A 27,225-nucleotide genomic window follows, 5' to 3' on the forward strand; every position below is an offset into this window, starting at 1 on the left:
TATACTTCCTTTCTTTTTGCTAAGCAGCTGTTAGTGAAATTATAAATAATTTGCACAAACACTCGCACAACAGTTTTACATGTTGTTGCATTTGTGGTGTGTATCTTATTTGATTCAGCCAAAATACTGTTTTGGTATTTTCCCACAAGACCAGAAATTAACTTCTCAGTATCTACAGTACAGTATATATGTATATATATATATATTAGTATTTCTGTAAATCTATGTTTTCTCTCGGTGATTTCAATAACGGATGCAAGTTACTATTGGACATGTAATCAATTAAAAAAAATTAAAGACAACAGCAACAACAAAAACATAAATGTAACTTTTTGAGCTGTGCCCTTTAGTGATTACAGCATCACTAAAGATCATCATCGTCATGCAATACAACTTTTTATTGTTATTGTGTAACTCTACACAAAGGTACTTCGGTGTCCTAATTCCAGTACGTATATTTTAACCGAACCAGCGTAAAACACATCCAGGTTGGCTATCGGTTTGTGGGAGAACAGATTAAAGCTGAGCTCACAGTCACAGGAAAATAAAGACATGAAAGACATGATTTATTATTAATACTATTTTAACAGCTGCAGATAAGAATACAACAAAAAAAAACATTCTGCCACAGCACCACAAGGTCAGTGCTTGTTTTCTCCTCTTAAAAAAGCAGACTTGACTACTGTAACATACTGATCTCAGGTATGCTCATAAAGTCCATTAAATTGTGATTACCGTTTCCATTTTTCCTGCATTTTTATTGCTTTAAATTTTTATTTTAGACACATTTCTCTTTCGTCTGTCACCTGTGTGCATTCACTCCTTCTGAAACACTCCCTGTTTAATTTAAATGTATAAACTTTGCTGTATGAGGTAAAGATACAGGCAGGTTGTGATACTGTCATGGTGTCTTGTTATTGACCGCATCCGAACGGTGCACTTAACGTTAGTATATCATTGAAACAGCATAACCAGGTTATCCATTAATCTGAGGTTTAGCTCACTCCCGTTTAAAAAAACAAACAAACAATGTTTTTCTTCCTTCCTGGCAGCCTGATTTCTTCATAAAAAAAAAAACCAATAAAATCTGTAATCCTCAAATCTGCACCTGATAGGGCATTAAAGGACAGCCCACTAAAGAGAGTTAAAAAAGAGGACGAGAGGAGCTCTGGACATCACTTGGACTACACCACTCAAGTACTCAGTATTTATTTTCACATACACTGAGCTGAGGTCAGGTGGAGAATTCTGGACCAATTAAAAATAAATACTACCCGGTTGAAGTGTACACGTTAACGATTAGGAGAGTTGTATCCTTGTAACAGAGCTGGAATTGTGCTAAGCCTTTTTTCCAGCTGAGGATGGCCAAAACGAAAGACTCCGGGGTGGAGGAGAGACCCAAATGGGACAACAAGGTTCAGTACCTGTTAACATGTATTGGCTTTGCAGTGGGACTTGGAAACGTCTGGCGTTTTCCTTACCTGTGCCAAATCTATGGAGGAGGTAAGATGCTATTATATGAAGCAAAACATATGAACTGCTGAGCTAGCTTATATTCGCACAATTGCACATCACAACACAGTTTAATTAAGTCTGCTGTTAAAGATTTATAAGTTTTATTACTTATGCTGTTTTTTTCCACTGCATTTCTTTTATTTTTCAGACTATTTCATCCAATCATGAGATAGTGAATTGAACTGCAGCACCCCTTTAGATTCTCTTTTTGCCTCAGTATAATTAGTCATTAACAAATGGACAAGGCCAGTCATTGTCAAAATGGTGAGCCTTATCTGTGTTTGATTGATCATGGTAAACATCAGGGATTGTTTTCGCTCAGCTGCCCCAATTCCTGTACTGATTTCCACATACTTCGAGGTGAGATCTCTTGAGTCCCAAACCCACAGAATCCTTAATGGTCAGAATTTAGTTGAGTAAACAGCCAATCCTGTAAATGTGCATAGAGTCTATCACCTTTACATATTGACTCTGAGATTCCTGCTTCCCACAGGCGCTCAGCTGAGCCTCTATATGACCTTGGCTTAATGATCAATTAGACACCTTCTTCTTAAGTAACTTTAGAGGTGTTATTTTAAAACAGTGGTGGTTTTAATACAGTTTTCTAAAAACATTTTAGTAGCCTGACTGTGTTTTTGGCCACTTGGAAAACCCCAATAAATTCCAGTGATCAGTTAGTGTTTAATGTATTTCAATTTCTTGAGGTCTTTTAGTATTGCTTAGCATAGCCTAAAACCTCCCTTATTATTGCTTGATTAAGGTAATAAACAGTAGTTATTTGTTTCACTAACATGGTTCAAACAGCCACTTATGATTTATTTTAAATGTTCTCTGCAAAGTATGTTGATGAATACTAAGGTCTGAGGACTAATCTAGCTGATGTTTAACTGTGAGGTAAATGTTAACTTCATGTCTTCAGGTGCATTCCTCATCCCCTACCTGATAGCGCTGGTGTTTGAGGGCCTCCCCCTGCTCTACCTGGAGCTGGCTATAGGACAGAGGCTCCGCATGGGCAGCATCGGTGTTTGGAACTCCATCTCACCACTACTGGGTGGAGTCGGTGGGTGACCTAGAATTATTAGTAACATTTATTAGGATTTTTATTTGTCAGATTCTTCTTTATTTCAAGAGCTGAAACTCTTTGTGGTATTGGAAATGTCCTTTATTTCCTGTGTGTAGGAATTGCCTCCATGTTGGTGTCATTCCTGGTAGGCATTTTCTACAACACCATCCTGGCCTGGGTGCTGTGGTATTTATTTCACTCTTTCCAAAACCCCCTGCCTTGGAGCCAGTGTCCACTCAATGATAACCTCACAGGTAACAAGAAACCCCACCAGTCATTCTAGCTGCTCTTGATACCTTTGTCACACACTGCGATTGCTACTGCCACACTGACAGAAGTATTGCCTATACCAGTATATGTACAATTCAACTGTATCAATCGGTTTGAGAACCTAGCATAATTATAATAAAGTTACGAGATGCAAGAGGACTCTTAACATTCAGGCTCTACGTGGCAATCCAGGTCAGATTTTATAGGAAAACTATTGGATTTGTATTGTTTTATGACACAAAGGAATTCTGCACCACAACATATAAAGAGCATGCTTTTGCTCAGTGAAAGATAGTTGAATGAGTCACAGACAAAGAGTAAAAATCATCATGGTCTCATTTGTTTTCAGTAATCATAATAACTACTTTACATTTTCCACATTTTAAATAAAACTATGCAGGAACACATCTCTTGATGGGATACAGGTTTACTCTAAACATAGATGAACTCCGTTACAAAAGCTGATGCATGTTTAAACCAAAAAAAACAACAACAACACAATAACGTTCAGATCAGGGGTCACCAACACAGTGCCCGCGGGCACCAGGTAGCCCCCAAGGACCACATGAGTAGCCCTCAGGCCTGTTCTAAAAATGAAAATTGAATATTGATATCTGTTTCCCACCTTGTTAAGTCATTGTTGATAATTATTGATAATGAGAAATCATTAACGTGATCAGTGTCTTCACATAGATGACTATCACTAATCATTAATAATCATATATAACTAAAGGCAAACTGAGCAAATTTGTCATTTCAGAAGAGTGTATCAAACTGGTAGCCCTTCGTATGACTCAGTACCCATGAAGTAGCTCTCAGTTTCTAAAAGGTTGGTGATCCCTGGTTCAGATTAAGCCCTTATAGAATTTCATAGATGCCACGTTCTCGCTTGTGTCTGCATCCAAATAGGCTATAATGTGGAGTGTGAGAAGAGCACTCCAGTGAACTACTTTTGGTACCGGGAGACCCTGAACATCACACCTGACATCGAGACCAGCGGCTCCCTGCAGTGGTGGTTGGTCATCTGTCTGGCCAGTGCCTGGTGTGTGGTCTACATCTGCTTCATCAAAGGCATCGAGTCCGTGGGAAAGGTCTGTTTATCTGGTGGAAAAAATAGAATGTGCTATTTCAAAATCAACCACTGTACCATACATCCCTACAGTAAGATGTAGAAAGAAAGAGTTAATAAATAATGCTATATCATATGTTTGCATGTTTCAGGCTGTGTATGTGACAGCCACATTCCCTTACCTGGTGCTGACTATTTTCCTGATCCGTGCCCTCACTCTGCCTGGAGCAACTGATGGACTGGTGTACCTCTTCACTCCTGATGTGAGTTTGGTCACTTGTTGCCAATACAGGTTTATGTAAGATTGTATGCCAGACACAATGACCTGATGTGCTGTGTTTACGCACGCTTGTAGTGGGAGATACTGAAGAACCCTCAGGTGTGGCTGGACGCTTCCACCCAGATCTTCTTCTCTCTCTCTGTAGCCTTTGGAGGTCTCATAGCTTTCTCCAGCTACAATGAAGAGAGGTAAGCACTAAAACTCCTTGGGCTCTACATTAAGACCTGGCACAAAGCGGCGCACAGCGCAGCAAGCACAACTTTCATTGCTAGTTTCAGACCGACCATGAGGTGTGGTCAGGTCAGGTACATTGTTGGCACATTGCTATCTTGAGGCAGCAGAAAGTGATTGCGCCATTGAATAACAAAAACCTGGCCTAAAGTCAAGGGCGCAGTATTTTCATGCTATTTAAAGGCTGCATTATTCAGATAGTAGGATGCACCGTCATAGGGTTTTGCAATGGGTACACTTGCATTTGCGCTTTCACTTTGCGTAGAGCAGATACGTTTCCTCAGCAGAAAACCACTCACTAGATTGGTTGAATCCACCATTTAAATAGCAATGCGCACCTGGCTTTTAAAAGGGAATGGGGGGTTGCCACTCGCCCAAAACACACCTATGATTAAGAGACTAAATTAAACCCCTTTGCGCATTACTTTGCGCCCAGATTATGTGCCATTCAGGGTTTCCCGCAGAAAATGTGTTAGTTAAGGCGGTAGGGTTCCCCAGCTTAGGCGGGCCGCCCGAGCTGCAAAGTGCTGCGGGAAACCTAACTAGCAAACATTTCATTGGAAAAGCCCTAAATGCACTTGCCCAGTGCACTTTAGAACATGTGCTATAGACCACAGGGCCCCTTAACACCATCAATAAAATTGAGATTATGTCTTTTTTCTGTTCTGTGCCCATTAGAAACAACTGTGAAAGGGATGCTGTTCTAGTAGGAGTAATAAATAGTGCCACATCTCTCTACGCCTCCATTCCCATCTTCGCCATCCTGGGATTTAAAGCCACCACCGCCTACAACTCCTGTATTAAGGGGTATGTATGCACACATACTTTATGTAATTCTAAAGCTTCTTTTGTCTTTCTTTTTGATACTAATGAGGCCGATTCTTTTTATATCTCATCTGCAGAAACATCTTGGCTCTTACCAACTACTTTGAGTTTTCAGAACAGAACATAACTGTGGAGAACTATGATCACTGGCTCAAGTATTTAAATCAAACATCTCCAGGTGAGGTGGCCAGTCTGGACCTGACGCACTGTGACCTGCAAACCTTCCTTGACCAGGTATTGTAACTTTGAAAACACATCCAATCTTGTACATTGTATTATTTTTGCCTTTTTGCCTATTTTCTGTCTCATTTTTCAAATTTCCGTCTCCCCTTAAATCCTGGTTGTTTTTCTGCTCTCGCCTCCCTTTTCTTTCTAGTACAGTACATCATGTACCGTTCAAATATGTACGGTCAGTTCATGCTTCCTCATTACTTTCTTGCCTCTCTCCCACAGAGCGCGTCAGGTACCGGCCTGGCTTTTATTGTGTTCACAGAAGCAGTGATAGAGATGCCAGGCTCGCAGATATGGGCCATACTGTTCTTCGTCATGCTCTTCAGCTTGGGTCTCTCCTCCATGTTTGGCAACATAGAGGGAGTCCTCACGCCCATCAACGACCTCAAACTAGTGCCTAAGTGGATCCCAAAAGAACTCCTAACAGGTGCCTGCAAATCAGCTTAAGTTGTTCTAAAAGTTATGAGGGATACATGTTTTCCCCTTTGAACTCCCCCTTGAGCTTTTTTTCTCACTTCCTTAGCGATCATCTGCTTGGTAGCCTTCTTGACGGCTCTCATCTTCACCCTGGGTTCTGGGAACTACTGGGTGGAGGTCTTCAACAGCTACGTGGGCTCTGTACCTCTGCTCATCATTGCATTCTTTGAGATTACTGGAGTCATTTATGTCCGTGGAATGAAAAAGTAACTTGTTCATCTGTTCTTTAATATTCTGTATGGTCCAATGAGCTTAAGACAATTTAGATCCCAACGTGTTAACCTTTTTCTCTTGTTCCCATAACTTCTGACAGTTTCAGTGAAGACATCTATTTCATGACTGGGAATAGGCCTAACATCTTCTGGAAGGCATGCTGGATGGTGATCAGTCCTTTAATGCTCCTGGTGGTGTTGATTGCCTACGTGGTCGTCCAGGCACAGACAACCCCATCTTATCCCACATGGAACCCAGCCTATGTAAGCAAGTCAAGGGTACTGACATGGAGATGTTGAGAATTTAGTAGAACTGAGTCCAAAGTGACTTTAAAGTTAAACTAAGCTTAGTCTGGGTCAACAAGGGTACATTTCCAGGATAATTGCCTGGACATCTCACCCACCGGATGTCCGTCCGCTCCTGCTCTCTGTGTGTTGCCGTTCTCAAAATCCCTCGCATCGGTAGACAACGACAAACTTCGAGCTAGCAAGCTTCACGCTGAAAATGCCAAGTTTTAAAGGCGATTTGGATCACGCAACAAGGCAGGCCTGCTTGTTCTTTCGGTGAATGATTACGAGTTTTAAAGAATATGTTTACGGCACATACTATCTAATTAGGACGCTTTGTGACTGGCTGGTGGGGATTGCTATGGACAAAGTACACACGGTGATACACTAGTAAGAGCAAATAACCATAACCATTTATCCAGCTAATTTATATACATCATGGTACTGTATTGGGTGAACGGTTAACTTAGTTTTCTTTTGCGGAGTGCAAATGTTCCACAAAAAACAAGTTCCTTCCCGAGACCATTTTGCAGAGCCAATGTCGCTTTGTCCGGAGCACCCAAGACGAATGTGATTGGTTTAAAAAAAAATATTAAACAACCCAGAGTGTTTTTTTCTTCTATCCAGAATGCATCTGTGGTGTAGTCAAACCTTACTCCACAGCCCTGTGGAGATAGGTCTGGCAATGCGAGACTAAGCTAAGCTAAGCTAAGCTAATTGCTTGCTGGCTGTGGCTTTATGTTTAGCACACAGATACTGTATGATAGTGGTCTCCATTTTAAAGAGGGAATAAAGCAAATTTCTATAATTTATATTTTATACTTCTTTTTCTTTTTCTTCAGGAACTATTCCCCCAAACTGAAGTGAAGCCCTATCCAGACTGGGTGTTTGCCATAATCATCCTCCTCTGTGTACTACCTGTGATCTCCATCCCTCTGGTGGCTCTCTACAAACTGATCTGCTGTAGAATCAAGAAGTCCTCTGCTCGCACCGACCTAAATCCCTACTGCAACGACGGCTTTGAGGTTGAAACACGGGAACAGCAGAACCAGAGAGCTTAAGAAAATGTTGCAAGTAACAAAGTTACTGAACAGAAAGGGACATCCTGATCTTTACCAGTGCTTCTGTGAAATTTCATCTTAATTCACCAGACAGCTGACTTACTACTATTTATTAAACATTGGAATTCTTTCCTTTTGCCCATCGTGTAGTGTAGATGATGGAAAAACCATTCAATCTAACACAGCCGACTTTGATAACACATTTACAAAACCTTCAATTTGAACATAAATGTAGTCTTAACACTCATTTTAAATGTCACGATGAATCTTTTAATGAGATCTTAAGCTTACTACTGTTCATCGAAAACCATTTGATTTCTGTGAGCTTTCCAAAAGATTGTCAGTGTAAAAACTAAATGAAAGTCATCATTTGACTTATTCATGTGGTGGCTGACAATATTTCTGTGAACTTATTTACAGACAAATGATCTTACAAATGATGGCATGTCTTCTACGTGGAAAACTAGTGTGAATCAAAGTCCAGACAAACAGCTATGGGATGAGGCGGGGTCTAGTACAGTAGCTGGATGAATTTCAGTTATCCATCCTTATTGATATGGTGGTTGTTGTTTAAGGCGTGTTTATGACTGTAGTTTATCACTTAAGTGTTTTATATCAGATGGCAAAGGACTGTTTTTCTCTCTCTAAGGAGTCTTTCCCGACACTGTAATTGATACGTGGCACACACAGAAGATCAGATCCAAATCACTGATTTTAACCCTGAGGATGAGAAAAGCAAAAATAATTATACCTTTGAGCTTTGAGGGTTTCATGGTTGTGATAGGAGCTGTAATTGGGGCTGGCTGGTAGTCTACTACAGTCTACATCTGGATGGCCAAAAAGTCCTCTGGGGTCCTGTTGAACCCTGGCCAGCCTCAGATCCCACAGACGCCGCTCTAGACTGCACTTCCCTGTGAAGAGGATGACAGCAGAGCACAAAAAGGTGCTTTTTTTTTTAAAACTTTTTGATGGTAAACTATAAAATTCATCCACCTGAACCATTTCCTGCACTTGTAAAATCTAATAAAAGGTGGCAGTAAACTGACTTGTATGCATGTAAGATTGTGTTCCACCTAAATTTTATTTGGTTGGGTACACCTCTCACAAAGTCCACATTTAAAGGGATTGGCCTTCTGGCACAGGTATAATGATGATGTTTTCATGTTGTTCATTTATGGAGTTTATTTCTCAAGGAGACCAAGGGCGCTACTTTTCTGCAGGTGCGTAATGGCCTGGCTTGAAACAAACACTTAGTGAGGCTGTGTTTATGATTACACAGTGCAGTGCCATGGCTATGCCAATTTTATGCATGTGTGGCTCATTAATGATGAATAACATAAGCTTTTATTGTTCTGAAGGAAATTTGTCTTGGACACATACAGTATCTGCTGTTTAGGAAATACAACATAACATAGTGCATACATACATACAGTACACAGACTGTCACCAGTCCTTAAGGACACATTCATAGTACATGCACAGACTGCCACCAGCTAACAAATAGCACACTGCCCGCTGTACGACTTATCATAAAAGTCGTCAATAGTGTACATAATATGTGCAGTAAGGGTTAGCAGCCTCATCAACGTAGAATCATAAATTATAAAATGTAAATGTGTACAGATAAAAGCAGCATTTCAGGGGTAGGGCTCTGGCTGGTTTGTCATTTAGGACTTTGATGGACAGGGGGCAAACAAGTTTTTTTAAAAGGTTGAGCCTGCACTGGGGGACTGCCTGCCTGAGGTGAGAAGCTGTTACTTAGGGTGGAGGACATTGGTCGGGTCTTAAAGCCAGCTTTGCCGCTACAGCTGATAATGTCCAACAGGGCAGGAGGAGCAATGGGGCTTGCATCTAGGACAGGCATAATGACTTCCTGTCGTCCTTTCTCGCCTTCTTCCTTTTCCCATCCAAACTTGGTGATGTCCACACTTTGATTTGATGAGACTTTGATTAGTCACACAGAAGCATTAAATTGACTCTCAATTGAGGAGAAAATGTAGGCAGGCAGTACAGTTTAACCACGATATGTTATCGTGTCACGCCGTCCCAACTCTCTGAAGTTCCTGTCTTCCTGAAGGAATCAAACAGCTGCCTAGATTCCCCGAATCTGTAGAGTCACATATATTTTTACACATGAAGAGGTTTGGTTATTAGAGACTGGCCGAATATTCTCGCCCACTGACCTGTGACCTAAGAATGACCTGATGTTGTCTTTGCTTTCCCTTTGTCTCATCATACCACAACATGGTGTTTCATCACAGCATCTCCCACTGATCGTTTAGGACGGTAGGCAAACTGTAGTGGGTCCACTGTGCTGAATAATGAGGAGTAGATGTAATCCTTGAACAGCCGTTCAAAGCATTTCATCACTACAGCGGTGAGTGCCACTGGGCGGTGGTCATCCAGGCAGGCTGGTCTTGTTTTCTTGGGGACAGGACCGATGATGGACTTCTTGAAGTACATACTGTAGGTATGAGCCAGTTAAAGGTCGAGTATCATTGTGAACACCGGTGCTACTTAGTCAGCGCATACTCTGAGGAACCGCCCACTGATACTGTCTGGTCCTGCTGCTTTCTTGGTGTTCACATGCTTGAAAGCCCTGCTGACGTCATGTTCAGAAACGGGGGTAGGTGTGAAAGGTGCACCCACCCATCCAATAACCTCTGCTTCGGCTGTTTTTGCTTGTTGACTGCTGATGGCCTCAAAGCAAAATATACACTTTCTATTTTAAATTTTAAGAAGTAAAATCTTTTCCTAATGCATACTATTATTGCAGTGTTAAAATATTTGACATTGTTTCTTTATTTCTTTATTTCTGGAATTGGTTTTATACATCTTATTATAAAACCATATACATTTTTGTAACCTGATTTTACTATTTGTTGATTTTAACTTGCTTCATCTTTGAAGCTCTTCAGAACTTGGATTTGAAATGTGCTCTACAAATATAGATTATTAATTGTTATTATCTTCATTTAGCATTACAGATGCTTAAACTAAATGTATATAACTGACAACACCTCTGGTCTAAAGAGAGCCAAAGAAAAACAGAATGCAATGTGAGAGAAAAGATGAATGTTGGCTGATAATTCTTGTGTCACATGAGCAGTAATATGAGTGGAGAACTTGGTGTGTGTCATACTTGAGAAAGCGTTGTGCTGGGGGTGATCAGGATGAAGTCATCCACCAGTCTCATCAAACATCTACAGAACATAGAGAGGAAAATAACACATACAATAAATAGAAAGGAGCTACAATATAGAAACACTGCCCTCTGCTGCTGCAGATGTGTGATTACATCTATAGTAGTTGATGTTAACTGAAATACATAGCCGTCTGCTGTACCCTTTCTTTTCACTAATGCCTCTGTTACTCCCATGTGACCATAGCAGAAACAGCAGAGCAGACTGGACACAACCAACCCCTGGCCAATCACTTCAACGAGTTGATCATGACTCTCTATAGCAGTGTTTCTCAAATGGGGGTACGTGTCCCCCTAGGGGTACGTTGGAGGACTGCAGGGGGTACGTGAGATATTTAACAAAATGTTTAATTGTAAAAAGGCCATAGTAACACTTGCTCTCGCTCCTGAGATAATCGACCAATCAGTGACGAGAGTCATCGCTTTGATCTCCTGCCAATCACTCGCGCTCAGGCAGGAGAAGGGCACAGACCGCAGCGGCTGTGAAACGGACTTTTCTTTATCTTTTCTTTCAGTTTTCGGACTTGTTGAGTGATGTGTGTAGCCCAGAACGTAAGTTTGAACTGTCCCGTGGCTTGCTAAACTGTCCTGGGTTTTACTGCCTCATTATCTGTGTAAATGTTGAAGCTACGTTTATTCATATTTCAATAAGTGTTGTAGTAGTGATGTGGATGAGTTTTGTCCGTGTTACGACGTGACGTTTACTTGGAGAGAGGTATATTATCGCCTTGATGGTATTGCTCTTGCTGTGTTTCTCATTGCATAGCTGATAGATGTGCAGATTGTCTAATATTACTTGTTGATACTCGCATTGTGTTAGGGCAATTTGCTAGTAACGTGCAATCAACAGTAAACGGACTAGCGCTGTGGAGCCACGTGCTCGGTTATTAAAGGTGTATTACACTGTTTGCACCATGTACGGATATGTGTACTGTAATAGATTTGTGTTACTGAGCAATATGTTACGTTTTTGTTGATTGTTTCTGAGAAGTTTATGTGATTCTTAGTGTTGCTTCTTGTTATATGCTGGTGGCTATAACATTTAATTTGGAGATAATGTTCATAGTAAGTCAGATGCTTATTAAAGGAGAAGGGTCCAGCTGCGGCTTGCGGCCGCTCACGCCATGCCCCCGTCCGCTCACGCCACGCCCCCACCATCCGCTCACGACACGCCCCCCTGCCGCTCACGCCACGTCCGACTTACAGCTTCATATTGCCAGTGAGTACCAGGTAAGCTACTGATAATAGAGTTATTTAGCCCGGCTTGTTTAAAATTAATATTAGGCTACTATCTACAGCTATTGATGTTGATGTTGATGTTGATTATAGCTTATAGTTAACAGGGTGTATTAAAAGTATGCTAAAGTTAGCTGTGTCAGTGTATGCTAACGTTAGTTTAGCCTGTCAGAGTTAAGCTAACTCTGACAGTTAGTGTGTGTGTGTGTGTGTGTGTGTGTTTGAGTGAGGTACTTCAGATGATGATAGTTTTTATTAAATGAAATATGACAGAGTTTCAGAAACACTACAAAGTGACATAGTCACTTTAATGTAATTTGAGTTATTGAGAATTGGCTACATTCAAAAGTTAAAGCTTCTTTTACTAACATTGTGTTGTATATATCATTTCTTCCTCTTCTCTTCAGTCTGTTCTGCCAGAGCACAATGATCCTCAGTTGGTACCGACCTGTGATTCACAGTACAAGTGTCCCTTTTGTGAAAAGAAGGGAGACTTGTGTAAGCTGGTCCCTCATTTACAGGGCCACAAGCGAAACACAGTTAAACATGCAGGTATTTTTTTTTGAAAAACATACAATGTGATATTACATATCTCATGTTTTATTGAAATAACTGACTGCAAATTTTGGTATCGCCTCATAACTGTGGTGAACAGTGAATGAAATTTAAGACCTACACATTAAAGTACAGCAAAATGCAGTGTCACAATAGTAGTTGTAAAGTTAATAAATGTATTCAAATTGAATAAAAGCAACACAGAGTAATATAATAATAGTAAAAATAATAATGCGGTCTGGCATATCTGGCTTCATTATTATTGCTACATGACATTTCACAACATCATTACTGCATTGTCAGATGTATTTTAAACATCAGAAGAAACAGAACTGATTACTTTGTATGTACCACCCTGACACATGCTCCCCAGGACATTTACTTTGTCATTGAACTTTTAACAAATAGCTCTGAGCATCTGAAAAAGGAAAATTAGATTTATGTAACAAATAAATAATACAATTACTATTCTTTTTATGTAACAAAGGGGTGTGAAAAAATAATTTAATATGTACTTGCTGCATTTATTTACTCTCTTTTTCTCTTTTAGTGCTTCAATCTAGAGAGAGCCTTCTACTCAAATGTACTCTATTGTGACCAGCCCAGGAAAAGGAGAACACACACAGACAGTAGTTGCATTACCAGGACCTACCCATGCAACAAACACAGCTGCTGTCACCCACCTTTTTGTGTCCTCCAATAAGCTGGGACTTTGCTGTGACCCTAGAGACACCCTGAGCTATGTGTGAACCAAATGTTGTGTCAGTCCATCCAGTAGATTTTTAAATATTTGGATAAGTGAAAACTTTAAGAGAGACGGGAATTCCTGAGAGAAGAACAGGTTGATCTTCTCAGACCAGAGGTCAACCCGAAGAGAGATGGTGAAAAAGATTGTTCATTGATCACCAGGGTACCAAAAACTCTAAAATACGTACATAAGGTTGTTCGGAACACAACAATTACTCTCACAAAATAAGGAGGGTTTGATGGAGAACAGATGAATAAGATGAAGAAAAACTACAAGAAGGCAAATCCCTACCCAGCCCCATTCATGTCAATCTAACATGTCCTCTCATATATTTACATCCACATCTTCATGGTTGACTCAGTGTTCAGCACTTTTACTGCAGGAATGTTCTTGTTTCAAACCAGCGGGGGTCTTTCTGTGTTCAGCAGCATGTGTTTGCATGTGGTTGTGTTTACTTACAGTACAGTCACGATCTCTCCCATGTCCGTGTGGGTTTCCTTCCTTCCTCCCACAGTCCAGACATGTTGAACAGGTGAAACATTGAATCTAAACAGTCTGTAGCTGTGAAGCCTATTCGGCTTCACTTCTCTTCTCCTAAATAGTGTTATAGCTCATTAGTATATAAGTCAAAACGTTATCACAATATAATTATATTATGTTTATTACTGTGATTTCACCAGTGCATAATCATCAGAATCAGAGGATTCGGTCCTTCCCCTTCATTTATTTATTATCCTAGTTGTGCACAACATATTATCATGTGCAAAACAAGAATAGACCAGTACAGGTACGGATTTACCTACAGTATGTACCTTTGGAGCCTAATAATTACAGTAAACTAACCAATTATTATCATCTCCAGGAGCCTGGTTGACTGAAACGTTTTTACAGCAGAATGAGAATAAACCCAAAGTTATATTATTTAGTCCAAAGCATAAAACCTATCTGCTTTATTTTGTCTTGTCAAGTAGTTTTAATCAGGCAGTCCTCCCTTATTTCCTGACTCTTAACAATTTTCTGTGTTTGACCTAGAGAAAGTTAACAGCCTCTGTCTATTGACTCTCTATTGATTGATATTCTTCCTAATTTCACCTTAAAAAAACACTCTTACTTGTTGGCTTTTAACTGTGCCAAACATGTTCTTCTAAGCCTTACTGTAAGTAATCTGCTGTTTGTGACATACATACCATATGTTTTGATTTTGTTTTTGAATAAAATGTTATTAGCAACAAATTATCTCATTCAAGTCAATTTTATTTATAGTATAAAATAACAAGAGTTATCTCAAGACACTTTACAGATAGAGTAGGTCTAGATCACATTCTATAATTTACAAAGACCAACAATTCCAGTAATTCCCCCAAGAGCAAGCATTTAGTGCGACAGTAGCGAGGAAAAACTCCCTTAACTAAGGCATTGTCCCCTGTTTCTTTCCCATTGCCAAATAATCCTGCTATTTCCTTCCTCCTGTCACCAATATCTTATTCTTCCTCCACTTCTGACACCACATCTTTAAAACAAAGTCAAATGCATACATTTCCAAGCATCTATGCAGTGGTGAGAGGGATTGAAATTATACTACGGATATAGATTTTTTTTTAAAAACATATTTGAAGTTTTGTTGTTTGTATTATAAATTAGCAAATAAAAAAACATGAACTTATGATTGTTGTTTGCAGTTCAATGTATTATGTATTAGCAAATTAAAAAAACGAATCCAATACAATATGAACTGACATTCTATAGTTCCACCCCAAACTGGCTTTTATTTTGAAGGCGAAGAAAATAAGAGGCGTGACGTGAGCGGGGGGCGTGGCGTGAGCGGGGGCGTGGCGTGAGCGGACGCAAGCCGCAGCTGGACCATATTGTATTAAAGTGCATTATTATTTTGCTTATATTCCAGAACCACATCCAACTTAACTTCATGTTCAAACGATAACTAAATCTTCCTGGATCTCAAGTCAGACATCTGGTTCCAGTTCTTACTGGACACCCTACAGCGGGCCAGTATTTCAGTAGCTAGTTTTAAGGTAGTTTTTACATTAATAGTTACAAGGTTGTTGTCCAGAACATTGTTCCTCTTTATGTAGACTTTTTTTTTCCTACCAAAATGTGACATTTGTGTCGCCTTCTTTGGACCTATTCTTGCCTTCCTTCCTTCTACTGTCCTCCTACTTTTTACTTTTTAAGTGTCTCGCTTTTTTCGAAGTTATGTCACTGTTTTTGAAGTTTTTGGTACTATTTCGACCTATTCTTGCCTTACTTCCTTCCTTCTTTCTACCATCTTTTTCCAAGGTTTTTCTTTTTTTACAGTATTTGTCTCCTTTTCTCATCAGCATTTAAATGTTTTTTTCGCTATCGCTGACAGTGCTGTACTGTTCCTCTTTATATAGACTTTTTTTTCTACCAAAAATGATTAGCGCTGGTCAGGGGGTACTTGGCTTAAAGAAACAATTCAAAAGGGGTACATTATTGAAAAAAGTTTGAGAAACACTGCTCTATAGACTCCACTCTATCTACCCTAAATGCATAGAAAGACATATTAACGAATGAATGAAGGAGGAAGACAGCATTTAACCAATTTTAACCTATTTTCACAGAGTGCAAAAACTACAGTTTTTAGTAGCAGTCTCATCATAAAAATGAATAACGGCATGAAATACATCACTACAATTTGGTCAGTCTCTGCCAGTACAATTATAAAACTGGGAGACAAAAACCAACCTTAACAATTTTAGAGGGGTTGTGGCTCGTCCCTGTGGATATCTGTCATCCCCCACACTGGGGAGCCCAGGAGGGAGCGCACACAGGCCCACAGCATGTCCAGCAAGTCCCGGACACGCCCTCGGGAGAGCTGCAGGGGGAAAAGAAATGGAAAACGTACAACATGTATTAACAACAACAACTCATGGATTGTAAGAAAGAATTTCAATGTCATTATCAAGATGTGTAGTGACCTTGCAGCGCGTTTTGCTGTGCAAAGCTAGACAGCCAGTTAACACCCAAAGTCCTCCAATAAACAGGTAAGCAGGTAAGTCTTACACACATACAGTAACTGTTTTTACAAATATACAAATTCTGTCAAAATATAAATTAACTGATGTACTGTAATGTTACTGCATGAATAACCCAGCTCAACTTCAACAGCTACAAGTCACAAAGGCAATTAGCGCACAGAGCTAGCTACTGCTGCTGTAACTGCTAGCTAGCACTTTTTCACAAAACTATGGAAACATTTCTAACATGAAATTCCTTTTAAAAAATGCAAGTGTTTTGTAATTATTTACATAATTTACTTACAGACAAACAGTCTTAATGGCAGAAGTGTATTAGAAATACATTCAGCAGCAACATGAGTCAGCACTGTCTTTCTTGCGCATGCCTCTGTGCTCAAATGAAGAAGGCTCAATCACTGAATAATTGGCAGCAGATGGAAGTCGATTTTTAACATTTAACTTTAACTTATTAAGCTCACTTTTTAATTTATTTAATAACTTATTTAAACGACTTACTTAACTTTAAAGGCAGCACAAAATGTACCCTCGTTTTGGCCTCTGCTGCAATGACTGGTGTGATAGCTTTACCCTAAAACATGCCTGTCTGAAAAGAGAAAGAATTTGTTCACACTCCGTGCGGTAAAATCATGGAACGAGCTTCCAGAAGAAGTTGTGCGTTCCCCTTCAATTAATTCTTTTAACAATAGGTTGGATGCATTTTGCCTGTCAAAAGGTGTAATGTATAATTATAAAGCTTGTCAGTAATTTATGTTAACTTATTTATGGGCTGTTAGAAAATTTCTATCATGAAATGAATGTGTTTTATGAAAACATGTTAAAATGTGAATATATATATTTGTTTTGTGTTGCTTGAGTCTGGAATAGAGGATTTTATATCCTGTACCAGAAATGTTTTCAATACATTTCAATAAATAGGTCTCATGGAGCCACCTGAGCCGGAGTCGATTCCTTCATCAGAACCTTGAAGAGGTTTGTGAGCATGTGTCCCCTGTTTGATTAATTGAATAAAGATATGGCTCTGCCATGGTACAACCGTCACGGTGTCTTTTTATTGACTGCATCCGACTGTATAACATTAAATCTGCATCACCATGTTACCCATTAATCTGAGTCTTGGCACACTCACATTTTAAACAAACTGAGAGGTTTAACCATTAAATCATTTTTGCCTGATGTTTTTTTAATCCCTCCCTGGTGGCCTGACTTCTTCAAAAAAAATCAGTAAAACTCAGAGCTGCACCCGATAGGACAGCCCACTAAAGATTAGAAGAGTTGCATCCTTCTAACAGAGCTGGAATTGTGCTAAGCCTTTTTTTTCCAGCTGAGGATGGGCAAAATAAAAGACTCCGGGGTGGAGGAGAGACCCAAATGGGACAACAAGGTTCAGTACCTGTTAAAATGTATCGGCTATGCAGTGGGAGTTGGAAACGTCTGGCGATTTCCTTATCTGTGCCAAATCTATGGAGGAGAATACTGCGTGAAGCGGCACCCTCAGCGGCAGCCTCATCGGACAAAGACTCGGAGGACAAAGACAAAGGAGTCTACGCGGGAGTCTTCGTGGGAGGCTAAGTGGGCTTAACCTTATCTTTATCTTATCTTTATCGCACTTAACTGCTCGGTGTCTTCATCTGGAAATGTGCTGCTTCTCCATTCCTGTCCGTGTTTCCTCTCGGAGATACTACAAACCACGCATTAGCTCGCAACATTTCCGCAACCCCACCTCTCTTACCTATCCCACCCGTTCCACACACATTCAACACCTTGTTGCAGGTGGCCTGTGGAACTGCCAGTCTGCCACTCGCAAGACTGAGTTCATCTCTGGCTTTGCCAGCCTGAAATCCCTTGACTTCCTTGCTCTCACTGAGACCTGGATTACACCGACCAACACATCCACCCCTGCTGCCCTTTCTTCTGCCTACTCTTTCACCCACACACCCAGACCCACTGGTAGAGGTGGGGGTACAGGCCTACTCATTAACCCCAAGTGGAGATTTTCTCTCTACCCATTGCCACAGTTCACTCCACAATCTTTTGAACTTCATGCTGTCACCATAACCCATCCGGTCCAACTAGTCATCATTGTTATCTACCGCCCACCAGGTCCTCTGGGAGAGTTTTTGGAGGAGCTGGATGTCCTTCTTTCAAACATCCCTGAAACTGACCCTCCGCTGGTACTTCTGGGCGACTTCAACATCCAGACAGAGAAGTCAGCTGCCTTTTCTCACCTTCTCTCTTCTTTTGCCCTCTCACTCTCTCCTTCACCACCCACTCACAAAGCTGGCAACCACTTAGATCTCATATTCACCAGAAACTGCTCTACAGCCAACCTCACTGTTACTCCACTCCATACCTCAGACCATTTCTTCATCTCTTACTCTCTCCCGCTCTCCCAAGCTCACAACCATATCTCAAGAGACACCATACCTGTCCGCCGTAATATTCGTTCACTCTCTCCTTCTTCTCTGGCGGCATGTACTTTATCAACCCTCCCTCCATCCGACTCTTTCTTACTCATGTCTCCCAATGATGCCACAGACACTCTCTTCTCTACTCTATCCTCCTCTCTCGACTCTCTGCCCTCTTACTTCACGACAGGCTCGCAAATCCTCCCCAGCTCCGTGGTTATCTGACTCAGTACGTGCTGAAAGATCAACTATACGGGCAGCGGAAAGGAAATGGCAGAAATCTAAACACCCAGATGATCTGCTTACCTATCAGTCTCTTTCCTCCTTCACTGCCTCTATTTCTGCAGCCAAAAGCTCTTTTTATCAAACCAAAATTGAATCCTCTTTCTCGAACCCCAAAAAACTTTTTTCCATCTTCTCTAACCTCCTAGATTCCCCCAGTCCACCTCCTCCCTCCTACCAACCCACTTTGTCAACTACTTTGTAAAAAAGATAGATGACATACGCTCTTCATTCTCAACCACACCTCCTGAAATCACCTTACCATCCATCACTTCCAGTACTCTTTCCTCTTTCACCCCTTTATCTCCAAACCAAATTCTTACTTTGATTACCTCTGCCCGCCCAACCACCTGCCCCCTGGATCCTATCCCTTCTCACCTTCTCCAGTCTATTGCTCCGGACCTCCTTCCTTTCCTCACCCATCTCATTAACATCTCCTTGTCAACTGGCTGTTTCCCTGACACCCTCAAAGAGGCAAGAGTGACCCCACTGCTCAAAAAACCAACACTCGACTCCTCTGATGTAAATAACTATAGACCCGTCTCCCTTCTTCCATTTCTATCTAAAACTCTTGAGCGTGCCATTTATAATCAACTCTCTACCTATCTCCACCAGAACAACCTTCTTGATCCCCACCAGTCTGGCTTCAAGGCTGGCCACTCAACAGAAACTGCCCTCCTTGCTGTCACTGAGCAGCTTCACATCGCTAGAACAACCTCTCTCTCTTCCATTATCATCCTTCTCGATCTTTCTGCTGCCTTTGACACAGTGAACCACCAGATCCTCATTTCGACACTCCGAAATCTGGGTGTCTCAGGCTCTGCGCTCTCATTACTCACATCTTACCTGGCAGACCGAACCTACCGGGTAACCTGGAGAGGGTCTAGCTCAGAACCTTGCCCACTTAAAACTGGGGTTCCTCAGGGATCAGTCCTGGGTCCCCTCCTCTTCTCTCTGTACACCAACTCTCTCGGGTCTGTCATTCAGTCGCACGGCTTTTCGTATCACAGCTACGCAGATGACACCCAACTAATTCTCTCCTTTCCTGAGTCTGAAACTCCGGTAGCAGCACGTATCTCGGCCTGTCTGACTGACATCTCTTCTTGGATGTCCACACACCATCTGAAACTCAACCTCGACAAGACCGAGCTCCTTTTCCTTCCAGGGAAGGGCTCTCCTACCCAAGACCTGACTATAACAATTGACAACTCTATAGTAGTCCCCACCAAGACTGCTAGAAACCTGGGTGTAACACTTGACGACCAACTCTCCTTCACTGCTAACATTGCTGCAACCACCCGATCGTGTAGATACATGCTGCATAACATCAGAAGGATACGTCCCCTTCTAACGCAGAAAGCGGCTCAGGTTCTGGTTCAGGCTCTAGTCATCTCACGTCTAGACTACTGCAACTCCCTCCTGATTGGCCTGCCTGCATGTGCCATCCAACCCCTGCAGCTCATTGAGAATGCAGCGGCTCGACTTGTCTTCAACCTCCCCAAGTTCTCTCACACTACACCGCTCCTCCGCTCTCTTCACTGGTTACCAATTGCGGCCCGCATCCGCTTCAAGACACTAGTACTTACGTACAGGGCCACGAACAGATCAGCACCCGCTTACATCCAGAACATGGTCAAACCATATACCCCAACCCGCCCACTTCGTTCTGCATCAGCCAAACTACTGGCTGCCCCCTCACAGCGAGGGAGAACTAATCACTCAACGAAATCCCGACTGTTCACTGTCCTGGCTCCCAAATGGTGGAACGAGCTCCCCATCGATATCAGGATGGCCGAAAGCCTACACATCTTCCGCCAAAGGCTAAAAACGCATCTCTTCCGACTACACCTCGGATTAAAAAAAAAATAAAAAATTCTTGAACTTGCACTTTCGAACCTGCACTTTCATTTGTCTCTTTGTAGCTTTGCCTATTTAAAGCTACTGTATTTGCACTTACTACTTGTGGTCTGGAGTTTGAACCTTCACAGTTGAAAGCACTTAATTGTAAGTCGCTTTGGATAAAAGCGTCAGCTAAATGACATGTAATGTAATGTAATGTAATGCTATTATATGATGCCATTATCATATTCAGGGCTTTAAATTTACTTTTTTGATTACCAGCCAACACGGCTAGTCGATTTTTAAAGTTACCAGCCAATCAGACTTTCTACTAGCCACTTTTGTTTTTTTCCTAACTAACTTTACTTTAAATCCAGCTCCTCTGGTTTGTTTGGCGCTGTTCCATTCGTCTTCTCCGTTTTAGCGTAGCTCGTAATCTATACCATGCACGCTAGGCAAGTGCTAACGGTTGTACAACATGTCACAACATAGTGTTCATGGGAAATGTAGGATTAGTACTACAAGCAGTGTTGCCAGAAAAAGAGTAGGTTTCCAAGCCAAACACACACAAAACTGCCCACACAGCAACACAAATTGCTTGGCGGAAAACAGACCAATCTGGAAACATTTCTGCAGCCTGACGGTTCAAACAGACGCAGTGTTGTTTGCTTCATTCATCACTGGCCAAATTGTCTAGTAACTTTAAAATGTTACCCACCAAAGTTAATTTTTAACCGCATTTGGCCCTGATCATATTACATTACTACTAGCCTGACTGGATTTGTGTTTTTGGCTACTTGCAATTAATTACAGGGATCACTTAAAAGTACAATTCCGGCGCAAAACAAACCTAGGGGTTAATAACAGATGTGTACCCACTCGATCGTTCTCTGGGACATGTTTTCATGCTAATCGAATGTGTTTGTAGCTTGAAACAAGCTAGCACGGGCCGCTGATTAGCTTACAACGCTAGTATTCGGGGCACAGGGAAAGTAAAAACAAATCGCTATTTATACCACTAAAAAGGCTCAAAATATCACCAAACTTCAACGGTAGCATAATGGGGTTCCCTAAATGTTAACCGAAGCAATGAGAATAAAGACAGTTGCGTTCTCGTATACAGGCGGCTGCCGTCTTGGGAGCTACTGTCTTTCTAATCTATCTTTTTAATAAACTGTCTGTACACTTACAAAGTTCTCAATGCTTCGGTTAACATTTAGGGAACCTCATTATGCTAACGTTGAAGTTTGGTGATATTTTGAGCCTTTTTAGTGGTATAAAATAGCGATTTGTTTTTGCTTTCCCTGTGCCCCGAATACTAGCGTTGTAAGCTAATCAGTGGTCCGCGCTAGCTTGTTTCAAGCTACAAACACATTCGATTAGCATGAAAACATGTCCCAGAGAACGGTCGAGTGGGTACACATCTGTTATTAACCCCTAGGTTCGTTTTGCACCAATGTCTAGTTGTCATTTGTTTTACTAACATTGGTTCAAACAGCACATTTTCTTCAAAGTATGTTGATGAATACTAAGGTCTGAGGACTAATCTAGCTGATGTTTAACTATGAGGTAAATGTTAACTTCATGTCTTCAGGTGCATTCCTCATCCCCTACCTGATAGCGCTGGTGTTTGAGGGCCTCCCCCTGCTCTACCTGGAGCTGGCTATAGGACAGAGGCTCCGCATGGGCAGCATTGGTGTCTGGAACTCCATCTCACCACTACTGGGTGGAGTCGGTGGGTGACCTAGAATTATTAGTAACATTTATTAGGATTTTTATTTGTCAGATTCTTCTTTATTTCAAGAGCTGAAACTCTTTGTGGTATTGGAAATGTCCTTTATTTCCTGTGTGTAGGAATTGCCTCCATGTTGGTGTCATTCCTGGTAGGCATTTTCTACAACACCATCCTGGCCTGGGTGCTGTGGTATTTATTTCACTCTTTCCAAAACCCCCTGCCTTGGAGCCAGTGTCCACTCAATGATAACCACACAGGTAACAAGAAACCCCACCAGTCATTCTAGCTGCTCTTGATACCTTTACTGTCACACTGTGCTTGCTACTGCCACACTGACAGAAGTTTTGCCTATGCCACTATATGTAAAATTCAGATTAATTCATTCATTCAAATTCAGTTTGAGAAATCGAGGTACACTATGGAAGAGGACTCCTAACTATCAGGCTTTACGCTGCAATCCAGGTCAGGAAAACTATTGGATTTTTATTGTTTCCTGACACAAAAGGATTCTGCACCACAACAACACAAAAGATCATGCTCTTAAAGCTCAGTGACAGATAGTGGAATTAGTGACATGCTAAGAGCAAAAATCATCATGGTCTCATTTGTTTTCAGTAATCATAATCATATTCAATCCTATTTAAATCAATTTCATGGTGATACATTGTTTTTAAAATAGTATTACTTACTATACTACTAATACTAAATGCAACAATGCGGGAAAACATCTCTTGATAGGATACAAAAGAAACTTTTATACTTTGCACAATTCGCACTCTGAAAGTACATGAACTGCGTTACGAAGGTTAACTCATGTTTAAACCAAAATAAACACTAACTAAAATGATTAAGCCCTTATAGAATTCCATAGATGCCACGTTCTCGCTTGTGTCTGCATCCAAATAGGCTGTAATGTGGAGTGTGAGAAGAGCACTCCAGTGAACTACTTTTGGTACCGGGAGACCCTGAACATCACACCTGACATCGAGACCAGCGGCTCCCTGCAGTGGTGGTTGGTCATCTGTCTGGCCAGTGCCTGGTGTGTGGTCTACATCTGCTTCATCAAAGGCATCGAGTCCATGGGAAAGGTCTGTTTATCTGGTGGAAAAAATAGAATGTGCTATTTCAAAATCAACCACTGTACCATACATCCCTACAGTAAGATGTAGAAAGAAAGAGTTAATAAATAATGCTATATCATATGTTTGCATGTTTCAGGCTGTGTATGTGACAGCCACATTCCCTTACCTGGTGCTGACTATTTTCCTGATCCGTGCCCTCACTCTGCCTGGAGCAACTGATGGACTGGTGTACCTCTTCACTCCTGATGTGAGTTTGGTCACTTGTTGCCAATACAGGTTTATGTAAGATTGTATGCCAGACACAATGACCTGATGTGCTGTGTTTACGCACGCTTGTAGTGGGAGATACTGAAGAACCCTCAGGTGTGGCTGGACGCTTCCACCCAGATCTTCTTCTCTCTCTCTGTAGCCTTTGGAGGTCTCATAGCTTTCTCCAGCTACAACGAAGAGAGGTAAGCACTAAAACTCCTTAACACCCTCAGTAAAATTGGGAGGATTTGTGTATGTCTTTTTCCTGTTCTGTGCCCATTAGAAACAACTGTGAGAGGGATGCTGTTCTAATAGGAGTAATAAATAGTGCCACATCTCTTTACGCCTCCATTCCCATCTTCGCCATCCTGGGATTTAAAGCCACTACCGCCTACAACTCCTGTATTAAGGGGTATGTACACACACATACTTTATGTAATTCCTTTATGTAATTCTTTATGTAATTCCAAAGCTTCTTGCTGATACCAAAGAGGCTGATTCTTTTTGTATCTCATCTGCAGAAACATCTTGGCTCTTACCAACTACTTTGAGTTTTCAGACCAGAACATAACTGTGGAGAACTATGATCACTGGCTCGAGTATATAAATCAAACATCTCCAGGTGAGGTGGCCAGTCTGGACCTGACGCACTGTGACCTGCAAACCTTCCTTGACCAGGTATTGTAACTTTGAAAACACATCCAATCTTGTACATTGCATTCTTTTTGCCTGAGTCTCATTTTTCTAATTTCCCTCTCCCCATAAATCCTGGTTGTCACCTCCCCTTTCTTTCTCTGGAGTACAGTACATCATGTACCGTTCAAATATGTACGGTCAGTTCATGCTTCCTCATTACTTTCTTGCCTCTCTCCCACAGAGCGCGTCAGGTACCGGCCTGGCTTTTATTGTGTTCACAGAAGCAGTGATAGAGATGCCAGGCTCGCAGATATGGGCCATACTGTTCTTCGTCATGCTCTTCAGCTTGGGTCTCTCCTCCATGTTTGGCAACATAGAGGGAGTCCTCACGCCCATCAACGACCTCAAACTAGTGCCTAAGTGGATCCCAAAAGAACTCGTAACAGGTGCCTGCAAATCAGCTTAAGTTGTTCTAAAAGTTATGAGGGATACATGTTTTCCCCTTTGAACTCCCCCTTGAGCTTTTTTTCTCACTTCCTTAGCGATCATCTGCGGTAGCCTTCTTGACGGCTCTCATCTTCACCCTGGGTTCTGGGAACTACTGGTTTGAGGTCTTCAACAGCTACGTGGGCTCTGTACCTCTGCTAATTGTTTCATTCTTTGAGATTACTGGAGTCATTTATGCCTGTGGAATGAAAAAGTAACTTGTTCATCTGTTCTTTGATTCTGTTTCATCTTATGAGCTTAAGACAATTTAGATCCCAACGTGTTAACCTTTTTCTCTTGTTCCCATAACTTCTGACAGTTTCAGTGAAGACATCTATTTCATGACTGGGAATAGGCCTAACATCTTCTGGAAGGCATGCTGGATGGTGATCAGTCCTTTAATGCTCCTGGTGGTGTTGATTGCCTACGTGGTCGTCCAGGCACAGACAACCCCATCTTATCCCACATGGAACCCAGCCTATGTAAGCAAGTAAAGGGTACTGACATGGAGATGTTACGATGTTTAAGAATATTAAGAATGTTTTAGTATATATTTAGAATTTAGTATATTGTGTGAATCCCTAAAAATCCTAAAAGTTAATAAAAAATGTTGTGAGACAAACCCACAGAAAATGATCACTATTACTCTCTGGTTTAGATTTTAATGCCCACAAATTTACCATTTTGCTTCAGTCTCATTACAATAATCAGCGCTTCAGAAGAACTATTCTTTTTTTAGAAAGAAAAGTCCTGTTAAACTATCTGTACACTACCTGCACAGCACTAAACGGCACACAAAAGTTAGCGACTAGCTGGTGACCATAGGTGAGCAGCTAAGAAACCAGGCATTTCCCAAAGAGTTGGTGAAGACCAAAAACAGAGCTAAAAGAGAGTGAATATTCGCGTGAAAACACCATTCCAAATAAATGCAAATTTTGCTTTGTGTCTGCTGGATATATTTGCCAATGTTCCCCATAATAACCTTATATGATGATAATATGTCAGTGCGGCTGTTACAGTGTCTTGCACGGACCTCAAACAGCCAAAAATAAATACATTATTGCAGGTTTAAATTAATAGTTGGATATTTTTGGAAATACACTTATTTGCTTTTTGCAGAGTTAGGTGAGAAGATTGATGCACTCTCATGTCTGTATGCTAAATATAAAGCTATATGGATGAGGGTGAAACAGCTAAATAAGTATACCAGCACCTCTACAGCTAACCAATTAGCATGTTTTATCTTCTTTGTTTACAACTAAAAAATTAAAGTGAGTTGCAGTTTATTGGCAGTTACGCTAGAAGTTTTTCTTGGTTCAACAAAGTGACTTTTAAGTCACGAAGCTAATGTAATCGCTCGCTGGTGGTAGCTTCATACTTAGCGCACAGTTTTGTGAGTGATATCTATTTTAAAGAGAGAGAATAAAGAGAAAAGGAAAATCTCACAAAATGTGAGTCTATTGTTCAACTAGGGCTGCACGATATGAGGAGAATATCTAATTGCGATTATTTTTGACTGATATTCGATTTCGATACGATTTATGATATTGGAGGGAATGATTATTTTTGTATCATTATTCAGATTTTTATTGAAAAATGTTAAAATGAACACAACTAAAATTATAGTGCAATTTTTGTGAGGATCTGTAGCAATCAAAGATGTTTTCTTTAGTCCTTAGGATAACATTTGTCTCTGCAGAACACAATGTGTGATCCAGAATGGTTTGATTTTGCCTTTAACAAATATTGCGATTAATTGTGCAGCCTTATGTTCAACTTCATTTTCAAAAGTAATATTGTTACAATATTCTATACATTACATTTGATACTGCTTTGTCTTTTTCTTCAGGAACTATTCCCCCAAACTGAAGTGAAGCCCTATCCAGACTGGGTGTTTGCCATAATCATCCTCCTCTGTGTACTACCTGTGATCTCCATCCCTCTGGTGGCTCTCTACAAACTGATCTGCTGTAGAATCAAGAAGTCCTCTGCTCGCACCGACCTAAATCCCTACTGCAACGACGGCTTTGAGGTTGAAACACGGGAACAGCAGAACCAGAGAGCTTAAGAAAATGTTGCAAGTAACAAAGTTACTGAACAGAAAGGGACATCCTGATCTTTACCAGTGCTTCTGTGAAATCTCATCTTAATTCACCAGACAGCTGACTTATAATTAGTCATGCTGAACTGTTATATAGACTTTCCTACTGATTTTTAATGTTTACATTTAT

The 27,225-nt window shown here is 41.0% G+C and overlaps 1 protein-coding gene, 1 long non-coding RNA gene and 1 pseudogene across 2 annotated transcripts; all 3 read left to right on the forward strand.

Annotated features, from left to right (window-relative positions):
* Positions 1–1,153: 1,153 nt before the first annotated feature.
* Positions 1,154–7,689, forward strand: slc6a18 (solute carrier family 6 member 18). The gene is made up of 12 exons (XM_031287206.2): positions 1,154–1,503; positions 2,435–2,575; positions 2,695–2,832; positions 3,758–3,939; positions 4,070–4,180; positions 4,273–4,385; positions 5,107–5,235; positions 5,331–5,487; positions 5,707–5,911; positions 6,008–6,167; positions 6,275–6,437; positions 7,304–7,689. Exons 1-12 carry the CDS (start codon positions 1,362–1,364, stop codon positions 7,520–7,522), a joined length of 1,860 nt encoding a protein of 619 aa, XP_031143066.1. The 5' UTR covers positions 1,154–1,361; the 3' UTR covers positions 7,523–7,689.
* A 4,709-nt stretch (positions 7,690–12,398) lies between these two features.
* Positions 12,399–14,358, forward strand: LOC118493439. Its single transcript, XR_004895395.1, has 3 exons — positions 12,399–12,512; positions 13,066–14,247; positions 14,298–14,358. It is a non-coding gene; the product is annotated as an uncharacterized LOC118493439 (long non-coding RNA).
* A 3,165-nt stretch (positions 14,359–17,523) lies between these two features.
* Positions 17,524–27,124, forward strand: LOC116041298 (annotated as a pseudogene).
* The last annotated feature ends 101 nt before the right edge of the window (positions 27,125–27,225 follow it).

Source organism: Sander lucioperca, chromosome 16 (assembly GCF_008315115.2).
Source record: "Sander lucioperca isolate FBNREF2018 chromosome 16, SLUC_FBN_1.2, whole genome shotgun sequence".
Classification (NCBI taxonomy): domain Eukaryota; kingdom Metazoa; phylum Chordata; class Actinopteri; order Perciformes; family Percidae; genus Sander; species Sander lucioperca.

Coding starts and splice junctions, on each gene's coding strand:
- slc6a18 (XM_031287206.2), top strand. CDS start 1,362: ATGGCCAAAACGAAAGACTCCGGGGTGGAGGAGAGACCCAAATGGGAC. Junction 3,940..4,069: donor GCATCGAGTCCGTGGGAAAG/GTCTGTTTATCT, acceptor TGCATGTTTCAG/GCTGTGTATGTGACAGCCAC. Junction 5,236..5,330: donor TACAACTCCTGTATTAAGGG/GTATGTATGCAC, acceptor TCTCATCTGCAG/AAACATCTTGGCTCTTACCA.